The following is a 12,896-nucleotide window of genomic DNA, read 5'->3' on the forward strand; positions in this document are numbered from 1 at the left end:
AAACAAAACACCCCATTGGGGAATCGCACCCCATCCTCCTATAGATAGGTGTACTTCCAAAATACTACCATGGTTTTTGTTTTGTTAAGTATTACAGCAACAAACAATACACAGATCTCTAACATTTAATATGAATCAAGTCCTTGAAATATGCATAATTCATCACAACTAAAATTAAATAATTAAAAGAATTACTTGAATAGGTAAAAGTAAGGTACAAATATTTTCAGGTTGGCTGACTAAAAATAAATATAGCAGCAGTTTTGAGGAACTGGATGATTCTACACTAAATGACAAATTGTGCTACTTCTTAGGAAGTTTGCAGACCAAAAAAAGGCACTGATTATTCCAAATCAGCACTTGTCGGGATCAGGTCAGCTATTTCCAGACACATAACTGGTCCGCCTTATAATCGGGAAATGAACATAATGAACATAATTACTAACAAATCATTTAAGCCATCAAATCATGTAATCAGGGGTTTGATGGAAATCTTGAAAAGGGAAGGAAAAATATAACTGTCCATTAAAAGGGTGTAGCAGAAGGTGACATACAAAAGCTGTATTCCAGTGGTATATTCAATACCGATAACCCATCATCCCTTCAAAACAAAGTTGTCTGGGACGTTATGTTGAATTTTGAAAGGAGGGACAGGAGGGGCTTACTGATTTGAAAAAAACATCTTATGCAAAATATAAAGATGACAAAGGGCAGGAGTACTACAAAATGACGTACAATGAGTGCGACAAAACACAACATGGTGTTGACTCCAAAGAAAATTTAAGGGATGTAGGAATGTACGCTAAACTTGGGGACATTCACTTGGACTTTTATCTTAGGAAACGTAGTCCGAGGTGTACCGCATTTTTTCTTATATATAAATTTAATACGTTTAAACCAATACATCAATATAAAAAAAACGAAATTCCACATTTGAATTAGAATAATACGCAATGAAACGAGATATTACACGGTATTCGGGTATAATTTCTTTCAAAATTTCTTTTCAACAGCATTTTTAAATTTCTTTGCAATTTATCTAAATTTTCTATCTAGAAATTCATAAATGAAAGGATTCACTACACGATTAATACATAGATGACACATAGCTGAGAGCGTGATAGAGCAAATTGTCACCCTGAGATAACATTGTCAACTGAGAAGAAGCCAAGGTTGACAATGTTGTTTTATTTTCGAGGAGTAACAATCTGCCCAATCACTGTCTCTACTATGTGTTATTAAATTTATTATTCCGAGTGTTCTGTTATAACTGTATATTAAATTTCAAATGCAAGTAATAAACTATAATGTTTTATACATAGAAAAAACATCCATGTTTAATGAAGCGCACAATTAATCAAACGCATCAGTGAAGGGTGAAAGAGTATTATCCATGGGATCGAGAGAATTATCACCCTCGTATTAACCAATCAAAATATGGCATTTAAACATGAAGTATAATAATAAATAATGATATTTTTAACGGATAATGAAAGGATTATTCCGATATAGTCCTCCCTATATACTGCATCCTAAACACTTTCTTACAAGGTTGATACGTAGCGTATTATAAAGAATACTCCTACACCGACTGAAATAAGATAGAAGGGCAATGGATATGGGTCCATTCATGACACAAAATCAGTACATGCACACGAAAAAAACACACAAAAAGCAAAGGAACAGCGCTTTCATTGCCGTTCTTCATCTCAAAGTCACAGTGAGGCCTTTAACACGGAAGAAAAAACTCTCACCTCAATGCAAGTTTAAGACGGCTTCTAGCACGAGTCCTCTTATAGCTTGTTTTGTCCACTGCATTGACATCTGTTTTAATTTGTTATTTACATAGATAGTTTGTCTGTTATGGTTATTTTCAACTTTATATTTGTCAATGTTTCATTACTCGCAAAAACTATAAATCTTATGATAGTTCCTTGATATTTTTGCTTACAATTTTCATAACCTGTATGATAGACGAAGAATTAAAAGCAAAGATTCTGAAATAACTAAATGTTCTACATATTTTCACCACATCCATAATTTCAAAAAATTCAAATGATTAAAAAGATTATAGAACCCGAAGGGAAGAGTTATGGCACACACCAAGAGATCATAAACGACCATGGCTAGTATAATTGTCCTCTGATCACTAGATCTGTGCTTCATACTGTAGACCATGAGTACAAGTATGTTCCCAGGAATACCTATCATTGTTAAACATCCAACCTGAGCACTAGATCTGCGCTTCATACTATATATAAACCATGAGTACAAGTATGTTCCCAGGAATACCTATCATTGTTAAACATCCAACGAATGTCATTGATGATATCAATGGAAACGGATATGCTTCAATATAACTTGGGTTAACTTCAGTTGGCGTTGACATAATTGATGTGTTAATATCGTTTACGGCAGAACTGTAGTTAGTATAGCAGTTCTTCTCTTTCTAAACAGAAATACGTTATTTTCGTAACTGTGTTATACATTTTAAATCGTCTGGTATAATCACTTAAATTTTCAGTTGGCGAGATTAAACTATAAACAATCAAATTAATGTCTTAGTCGACATAAAATTTATCGAAAAACTGAGTTTTTTGGGTTTTTTTTTTTTCTAGACCTCGGTAATCAAAATTACGTAACATTTGTTTACCAAGATACTCACCATCAACGTACGACAAGAAAGAAATATGAAAAACGTCACATATCCATAAAATGACGGTAGGAAGGATTTTATGCCTTTATAGAAAATATCCGGTTATCGTCTTTTCAACGTTTTCATCTAATTTATCATCCCATAAATAAGCTCAAAACGCATAGTATGAATAACGTAGCCTGAATATATGATAGAAAGTTACGTTCTTAATCCATTTTATGATCACTGAAATATGTTAAGTACAATTATATGACTTTTGTCGGAACAAAGGATCGCAGTCATAGTTATTGTACATAACATCTCTCTTTATTCATAAAAAATGACAGAAATACAATTACCTTTTTTAATTTGCAATCTGTAACTATAACAGAAAAACCATTAACAATGATCAAGGTCAACATTTATTGTTTGAACTATTAAGTGGTTTACGATATGTACTTTACACGAGAAGCACCTACGTAATTGGTTCCGGTGTCTGCTAAAATTGTTCAAATCCAAGAAATACAAAATTTCAATTAACCTTTTTATTGAACAATTTTCGAAATTTACAAAAAAACCTTGGTTTAGGGAGTTACATTTTTATATATAGTACCAGGTATTTATCATTTCACAATATTTAGTTAATTACGAATATTAAAAGGCGAGGATGAATTGAAGCTATGGGATATTGGGTCAGTATTTACGTGTGTAATCACAACAGGCACATAGAGAATTCTGAAGAATTATTGATGGATAAATAGTTTATTCTATGAACAATTGACGCAACATATCTTGAATATATTTGACGACTATACATGTGAATATAATAAGTCTTATTTCATGATATCTTGATGACATATCTAAATGGTTTTGTTCTTTGGATCAATTGGTATTAATAGCAGATCTTTGAATGTTTAAGTTAAATTTAGTCCTAACCTATATATACTCAGGACGTTTTCGATCTTAACATATTGTATAGACACCTGTCTGTTGTATTGAATGTGAATTGACGTCTAGATGTGCATTTTTTTTCGTTGAGTTGATGTATCAGTGACGCAAATCTCACAACTTCTTTTATTAATATGTATATGACATTTGTTAAAGGTCACTCGACATTTCAAAAAATAAATTTGTCTTACTTTCACCCGATAAAAACAGGTTGTGCAACATTTGTTGAGTAATCAGTTCAAAATTAGCTAATACCCAAGTAGCTATTCAGTCACCCTTAAAATGTATTCTAATGAAAATACAAAAGATATTTATTACTGTGGATTCATTTATTTTTGTCGATATTCTTGACTTTATAAAAGCTACGATTAGCAGATGGAATTTATCATATAACAATACGGATGATTATAATAGACAAACCATCCGACAAATACTTAAACATTATTAGGTGTTTGTATAGTTAGGGGTATCCATGATTTGACTCATGTACAACCGGAAGGTGATTATTACTTTTAAAATTCAGATACTTTTCAAAAATTATAACCATGTACTGTTAATATTTTTGACTGTTTAAAGACACCCACTACTAGTGAATGAACTATCATTTTTACATGTAACCATATGCATAAAAAAGGAAAGAATAGCACATGTAAGACATGTTATATGCTAATCACTTCTCCAGATCTCACTAGTAACTTAACAGGAAAAACTTATTATGCAAAATTTTTTGAGCCTCTGGACTGTTCAACGGACAATGTCGTTTATGGAATTGAATGTACTTTGTGTGGGATACTTTATGTTGGTGAAACTCGACAAACTTTGCGTAATAAAATGAATCAACACCGGTCTGATAATAAAGATCCACAATTCAGGGTTCTTTATAACCATTTTAATCGACCGGACCATGCTCCTTCTTTATCTAAGAAAGTACGCATCATCGAGAAAATTTATAACCACACTAATAGCCCTAGACTAAGTACTCCTTTCCGAAAAAATAGACAAAATTTCTGGACTAGGGAACTAGGAACTGCAATGTTATATGGTTGCAATGATAACATCAAAGGAGTAGGGAATTCGTCAAGTCCAGCCTGCAGTGATGTAAATGTAATGAGCTTATTTAATACTACCTTACAACCCCAGCGTATTCATGGGCAAATACATTACCAACGGCCCAATGTAAAAAAAGTCTTCCAAATCTAGATAGCTCTCTGGGAGCTTTGATGATATTCTTTCACATCTTCATTATCCACTAGGGTTACATTACATTAGAAATATTCTTTTTTCACTACCTGTTAATTTTCTTAAATGTTTGAGAGATTATGCACTTGACAAGGGATGCGTAAATATATTTTCTCCAATGTAAAGACTGGTCAGTATAATTTGTGATGTAGCTCTTTTCTGTCATTTTAAACCAGTAAGATTGGAACCTTTACACGATGATAAGAGGAAATTATTTTCAGTTCAGTTTACTAATAAAGGAATTGATGCTATCAACATCAGCAACGTTCATCATCACAAAGAGGTAACATCTAAAATTCCACTTTCTTTTCGAAATCAGTCTGTTGCTATTGTATCTTACAGTTACACTAAAACCATTGCACCTAAAATATTTAACTACAAGCAGGCATTGCAGGACCTTGATTTAGAAGAATACCTAAATTAAAAACCCTCTGACATGTGACTGTTCCCACTCGCCTTATATTTACAGCCAATCTGGACATGTTATTAATGGGGTTCTACACATAATTCTACATGAACATCTCCGAAAGGTGATATTTCATAGCCCTAAGTTCAGAACACCCCAGCACATCAATTGGAACCATAACTTCAAAAATAATTATGAATTCCATTGAGGATTACGCCAGAGCATGGGCTAAACGAGAAGAAGTTGAACTGGACACTTTGTCAGAATTTTCCCCACCTTAGCAGCAATATACCAACTTCCCCTGCATATGGGATATGCATTTCCCAACTCATTCGATATTTAAGAGCTTGAAGCTGCTACTTAGACGTTATAAAACGTCACCAGTGTCTGAGCAGAAAGTTGATGAACCAGGGTTATGTCAAAGAACGTCTCGTCCTTTTTCTAAAAAAGTTCATTGGAAGATACGAAGACCTTTTTGATAAATATTCCGTATCAACTTCACAAATAATACATGATGGTCTTGAAGTATAGATTCTAGGTACTGGCATTGTTTATCATCTTAATTACATGTTACAGTTTTCTTTTTTTTTGTCCTTGTACAATTTTAACTTTAACTGTTTAGTTCATTTTTGGTATTATACTTTTGGCGTGGCTTGGTATTTATACATCCCGCCATTGTGGTATTGTGTTATTGTGTTTTGGTCAATTTTATACTCTTGTCTTTCATTTTTACTTATATTCTTTGTCTATAGAGTGTCTATATGCAATTTTGTTTTTCTTTGTTGAAAAATTTATTTGTTTTTATAGTGGTTAAGATTATAACACAATGTTGACTGCTATACCCCATTTTTTGACATTTTTGATTTGCTCAAATATTGTTGGCAGTATTATGGAATTTTACGCAACTTTCATACAACTTGGAGGTTTAGCTAGCTATAAAACCAGGTTTAATCCACCATTTTCTACATATGGAAATGCCTGTACCAAGTCAGGAATATGACAGTTGTTTTCCATTCCTGAGATGTGTTTGAGCTTTTGATTTTGCCATTTTATAAAGGACTTTCCATTTTGTATTTTCCTTGGAGTGCGGTATTTTTGTTATTTTACTATTGTTTTTTTATATCAGAAATATTCGATGTGGTATACAAGGAGTTTGTCATATTACAACTTAGCTAGTTAGTCTGGAAATTATTTAGTTCCATTATTCATATTAGCTGTTAGTAGATACATTTTTAAAACATGTGACACAAAATTTAAGGTCTTCGATGTCAAAATCATGTAAATAAAGATTGATAAAATTACATAGATATATTGTTTTATTCTAATACAATCAATGCATTTATCGGTCGTCCCACTGTCTGTATCGCTCTGCTCAGCTCTTAATAAAATTGCATATCCCGGCTTTGTGACGTCAAATATGTTGACCTGGTCTTAATAACTTTGAGCCGGCCATATTTTACAATATCAATATGCAGACAACCTCATAATCGGTACTTATCAGTCGTCCCTCTGTCTGTATCACTCTGCTCAGCTCTTAATAAAATTGCATATCACGGCTTTGTGACGTCAAATACGTTCACCCGGACATATCACGGACGTCATAATATATGAACCGACGTTGATAAGTTTGACCAGAATTATCTGGTTGTATTCATATTCATATTGTTAAATATCAGCTGCTTGTGACTCGCAGCTAATATTTTACGATCTCAATATGCAGACAACCTGATAATCGGTACTTAACGGTATTGGCGTTTTGATAACAAACATATCTGACGTTAGCAAAAACTCATCAAAGATATCAGGCAAATAATTTGGTACGACAGACGACTTGCGATTCCCAGTTAAGGAATTTTAAAATTACCCACAATTTGGTGTCTTCATTTTCAGTAAGCGATAAATATTTCAACATCGACGGTTTTACATGTAAGCTGTTCGTAAAATATTAAAGTTTTTTGGTGTGAACACAAATAATCAGACCTAGAGAAATAAAGCTTTCCTCTTATTACAGGTCATGTACAGCAAACTTTTCCGTCGCTGACTTTTTAAACAACTCTAACTCGTAAAATGTTGACTTTATTTTTTAATGGTTAGTATTAAACATTTCTATCTAACATTTAAAGCAAAGTTTATTTTGACATTCTACAGACCACATAGGACCAACGATATCTAATGACAATCGATTTTACCTCAGCCAATAGATAAATTCAGCACACCATTCCATATCGTCCTCTTAGTAGCTTTGAACAAAATTATATATATAAAAAAGTGTCCTGATACAATAAATCTCTGAATACTAAAGAGAATCAATCTGCATCTACATAGCTCAATATTTACATTTTTTGAAACACTGAAAAAATATCACTTTACAATCATTTCGAAATTTTGTATCTATGAATCCATATATTATCGGATTCACCACGTGGTTAATGGCAAAGGCTTTCTGAATAAGATACATGAAAGGTATGGATAAGTATTTAGACATTACGACTTCTCCATAAATGCCTTCTAGTATGCTTTCTACGAGAGTTGGAATATAACTTACAATATAGAAAAGACTGATAGTGATGGCAATTTTTGTTATTTTAAAGCTTGATGCGTCTATCTTTTCTTTTCTCTCATTTCCAATACTACGTTTTCTATAATTCCTTTTTGGAGGAGTTGTCTCCCTGTCTTTTGTAATATTTGTAGTACTGGTGTCCGTTATGTCTGTAAAAGAAGTTGAAGTCACAAAACTAGCAGAATGGTCAGAAGTGCGTCGATCAATTTTGAAGTTTTTTTGATACCGAAGATGAACCAATATTGCATGCCCTATCCACACATATAAAAATATAACTATTATTATTCCCAGCATACATAAAATTAGTACAATCCCATGATATATTGCAGGAACGTTGCTGTTAATGTATTTGTCTGATATAGTACAATCATATCCACTTAAGTTTGCATTAATTTGAATGACATGTATTCCTCGAATAAAAAGATTTGGAGCTGTTACTATGGCTGAGGCGACAAAGATTACAAATATGCAGATCCTTCCAACAGATATCGTCATTTGAATTTTCATTGGTTTACAAACTCTTCGGAACCTGTCAATGGTCATCAAAACTAATGTATATCCCGAATTGAAAGCAAAGAAGTAATTAATTGTTCTGAAAATTTTGCAAACCCATACTGAATGAAATGTAAACTGGTTTTTCATATCGTAGATTTCAAACGGAAGTGTAATTCCACACAAGAGGAAATCATATGTAGCTAATGTTAGAATAATAGTTCTATGAACACTTGGTTTATGTTTTAAATTGAATACCACCAGTATCAGTGCATTTCCAGGAACGCCTATTACCGATAAACATCCTATAAAAACCATTGGTACCAACAAGTTTCGCTCCGAAAAAGTTTCGTTTCCAGTATAAATTGGTGACGTTATTGTTTTGTTACTATCTACCATACTTATCCAGCTATTGGTAGTAAGATTTAATAATTCAACAGATGCCATTTTATAAAGGACGAAATATCACTGTATATTTAAAGCATATCTTCAATGGCATATATGTTGTACATTTGTGTGAAGATTCATACGCAGATAGGATTTATATGTTCGCTTGGCGTGGTGTAATGACATTTCAAATGAAATCAATTGGCTTAAATTATATTTCTGTTTGAAAATAAAGTGAATTATCAGAGTACAGCATCCGTGACAGCACGACACTGAGGCATAATAAAATAATGTACAGTTATATACTCAATAATCAAAAGATGCACGTCGACTAAAAGTATTTTACTTCTTCCATAAATTTCGGTTTATAGCGTACCTTATGAAGGGTTTTAAATAAGTGCCATGCAAACTAAAAATATGAATCATCCAATTATGTCATTCAATCCTGGTTGTCGCTTTGCTGTTTATAATTTAGTCTTTACTTGTTTGTCTTCTGTAATTTTGATATAATCTGTAATAGTCATTCATACTTTCAGTTTACTCCAGTTTGATTTTGTTACTACAGTTAGATAACTATTCTAGTTGTTTGTTTATTAACACAATCTTTAGTAATATGTACACTCAATTCCAAGTGTCTCCTCTAATAGTCTCAGATTTGTATATAAAATTTTTATAGTTAGTAATATTTAGTGGCCTGTTTTCTGTTAAATAACTTAGAGTAGTATGTAGGTGCTTGCATACTTGTTTGTTGAAAGTGGATGTCATTGTTTTATTTCAATTTGTTTTTCATTTTAGCGTCAAATGTCTTTATGTTTTATTTCGTATTGTCTCAGACTTCTTATTCTTTTTCGCTATTCTGATGACTACATAATAAATATTTTAGTGTTACCATTCAGCCGATTCGGTAGAAACAAGCTGTATCTTTAAACATATAAAACAAATAGACAGCAACGTTTTAAGATGGCCATACTGACAACTAAAGAAATATATTCGTACGTTTAGATGCTATTTTCACTCGCGTAAGAATTATATTTTCCACTCAGGTTATAGTATTTAAAGTAACACAGACGAACCTCCAAATATTTATGTATCAAAATATTTCTCCCAGGAAAAATTGGCGTGATCCCAGTTTTCTCCCTCTGCGCGATTGGGGAAAACCAGGATCAGGCCTATTTTTCCCCTTTAGTAGCACGAGAAGCCAATTGGTCCGCTCTTGTAGTAACGTCGGCGACGTCAGTTGGAAATTAATTAAAGGATATATATAAAGCATAGTCTGATGTCGTGATCACATCCATTCTCCTCTGTGAACCCTTGGTATGTGTTTCGTGACTTTTTGTAGCAGCAGGTCGTAAGGCCATATGAACAACCCATGTTCTAATCCAATGAAGCCCACATGAAGAAGGAATATTGTCGGGTGGTAACAGTTGTTGTAGGAAATGTTTGAAACATACGATGTGTGCACTTGGATATGCTTTCTTTATATATTTTTTCAAGACCGTCCGGAAACGACTGCTTATAAAGGAGGGTTCCCATCACAATGGATGTACTGAAATCAATTTATGTCTTGTTTGCATGTTGCATTGGGTAATTTTGTCCTGGCTTTGTACCATTGCCCCATATCCGTTCCATTTCATATGTCACCCGCAAAAGAATGGAATTGCAAAGCGTAACATGACTGAATGACGCCATGAAATATCGTGATTTTCATGTCAGCCATACGAATAGGTCGGATTTGTAGACAGAGTCAATATATAAATGGGGGTGATTTTTTGACTGCAAACGGCACCCCTATAAATATAGGTACCCCACATCCTCTCCCTAACGATAGACCTTTAAAGTGAGACGCTTGTAGACAAAACGAACACAATTTGTACCAAACATTTCTTCTTTGCAACTCAAGCCGAAAAACAGATTATTTAAGCATTCCAGAGATCAATCATTTCTAACGAAAATATGGAAATGATATGCAATAAATGGCCGTGCAATTTTGATGGTTACTTATCGTGGGGGAAAAGTGGCTACATGTATATACGTACTGTATTACCAACTTTCCGCGGGGGAAGCATTTCAATGATCTCAAATTTCCCCGGGGGGAAATGGGATCATGCTAGTTTTTCCCCCGGGGAAAAACTGCTTTGGGGGAAAATGGCTATATTACACCGGTATGTAACCTATAAATGCTAACTTCAACGTCATTTTGTACCAGATGGAATATTGTCTCATGTGCAACCCTACCACATCTTCTTATTTCTATACTACTCCTTCCTTTTTTTAACTCTCTTGAAATTGTCAAATTCTTTTTGATAATCAGTATAGTTATTTACAATCGATTTTTATTGTTGCATTTACACAAACAAACGTAATTAGTAATTAATTACAAATCTCAATCCTTACATTTTACGCAATACAGTCGTTGACACGAAGCTACATTTTCAGATTCAGATAAGCTTGTTTTGAAAGTACTTTTGTTTACCGTCCTTTTAATGTGTTTAAAGTAAAAAACAATAATATGTTTACATTGTTTGCACATGAAGCTTTTTATTATACACTCTTATGGAGTAATGTAAATAATGAGTTATTATTCGGAAGCAAGCTATGTGTTATAGTAAGAGAACATCAGATAATAATAGAATGTGATAAAAAGGTGTGTAAAATGGTAAAATGACACGTAATAGCACATATTTAATTTATAGATTTGTATAGCATCTGATGGTTTTATGAATAAAACTTGCAATTCAGCTAGCTTGATTCTTCGGAACTAATAATTCATTTGCATTACTTAAAAAAAAAAATCAAAGTTGATTGTTAACCGATATAAAAATAAGGAGATGGGGTATGATTGACAATGAGACAACTATCCACCAAAGTTCAAAGGATTTGGATATAATCAATTATAGGTCACCCCACGGCCTTCAACAATGAGAAAAACTCATATGGTAGTCAGCTATAAAAAGCCCCGACAAGACAAACGTGAAACAATTTAAACGAGAAAACAAACAACCTTATTTATAACAATACAATTTATGAAAAAATATGACAAACAGGAACCAACGACAACCACTGAATTAGTCTAAGAGACTCCTGACATTTGTCAGGCACATAAAGAATGTGGGGAAAGGGGGGGGGGGGTTAAATATGTTTGTGAGCGCTCAATCACCATCCTTACCTGGGACAGGGATGTAACAACACAGTATAAGAAAAACACTGTAAAATTCAAATGCAAATGGCTAAACTCAATAGATCATAACGAAGCTCAAGGACACAACAATTTTTTAAAAAAATAGACGCAAACCACCGATATAACAGTTATCGCAGAGTCTCAAATCTAGTTCAAAGCCAAAAACATCTAATAAAGAATAATGTTATCCCAGACTTAAGTATCAAGCAATGCATATCCATCAGATTTAGTTTACAGACGTCATAAACAGTCTGCGAAACGCTTGACATTGTACAATTCAAAAATATAAGAAAACTGTATCGACAGGATGTGAAATACCTGTACATTTATAGCAGTATATACTTTATTATGTTTTAATGTTAACTCTTTTTTTATCCTGTAAATTTGGCTTCAGAACAAGAGCAATACTTTCCACTAAGAATATTTTCAAAAAGAAAATCTGAAACTTACATATTATTATCCAATAAATTTATTACACAATATAATTTGGGCGATGTAAACGTGCAGTTTGGTGAAATTGTAGTTTAGCTATCTTTTCAAGAAGTTCCTGTTTTAATATACATCTGATCAGAATGGCTACTTTTCCAGTTCAAAGCAAAATGTTATTCTGTTGAAATTAAGGTTGCAAGTCCATTAGCAAAAAATGAGAACAAAACGTTATAAATTTCATGCGTCAGATGCGCTTTTCTGGATTTACCTTCATCAGGAACGCTCAAAGCCGACTTTTTGAAAGCCAATGATGTATAAGAACAGGAACTGTTGAAGAGCTATGACAAAAAAGAACCTAAATAAGCCAAATCTGTCTAAGGTTACCTTTGCCTAAGAGAATTGACTTTTGCAATTATAAACCTTTTTAAGGCAAGAGAGTACATGATTATGGTTATTCAAGAAACGCATTTTGTGCGCATGGAAAAAATAGGATACGATTTTTGCAAAGGAAATATGGATGTTGAGCTCTATTGGTATATTCTAGTTTATCTTTCATATATCGAGCGAATCTCCACGTTGCAAATTATAAACGAAGAGAAGAATTTAAGAAATGAGATTAGTT

At 33.1% G+C, this 12,896-nt stretch overlaps 1 protein-coding gene across 1 annotated transcript; it reads right to left on the reverse strand.

The window, feature by feature from the left end:
- Positions 1-7,421: 7,421 nt before the first annotated feature.
- LOC127705398 (cholecystokinin receptor-like) lies at positions 7,422-8,605 on the reverse strand. The gene has a single exon (XM_052209703.1). The coding sequence runs from the start codon at positions 8,596-8,598 to the stop codon at positions 7,555-7,557; it is 1,044 nt and encodes a 347-aa protein (XP_052065663.1). The 5' UTR covers positions 8,599-8,605; the 3' UTR covers positions 7,422-7,554.
- Positions 8,606-12,896: the final 4,291 nt, after the last annotated feature.

The sequence above is a fragment of the Mytilus californianus genome, unplaced genomic scaffold (assembly GCF_021869535.1).
Source record: "Mytilus californianus isolate M0D057914Y unplaced genomic scaffold, xbMytCali1.0.p SCAF_6, whole genome shotgun sequence".
Taxonomy (NCBI): domain Eukaryota; kingdom Metazoa; phylum Mollusca; class Bivalvia; order Mytilida; family Mytilidae; genus Mytilus; species Mytilus californianus.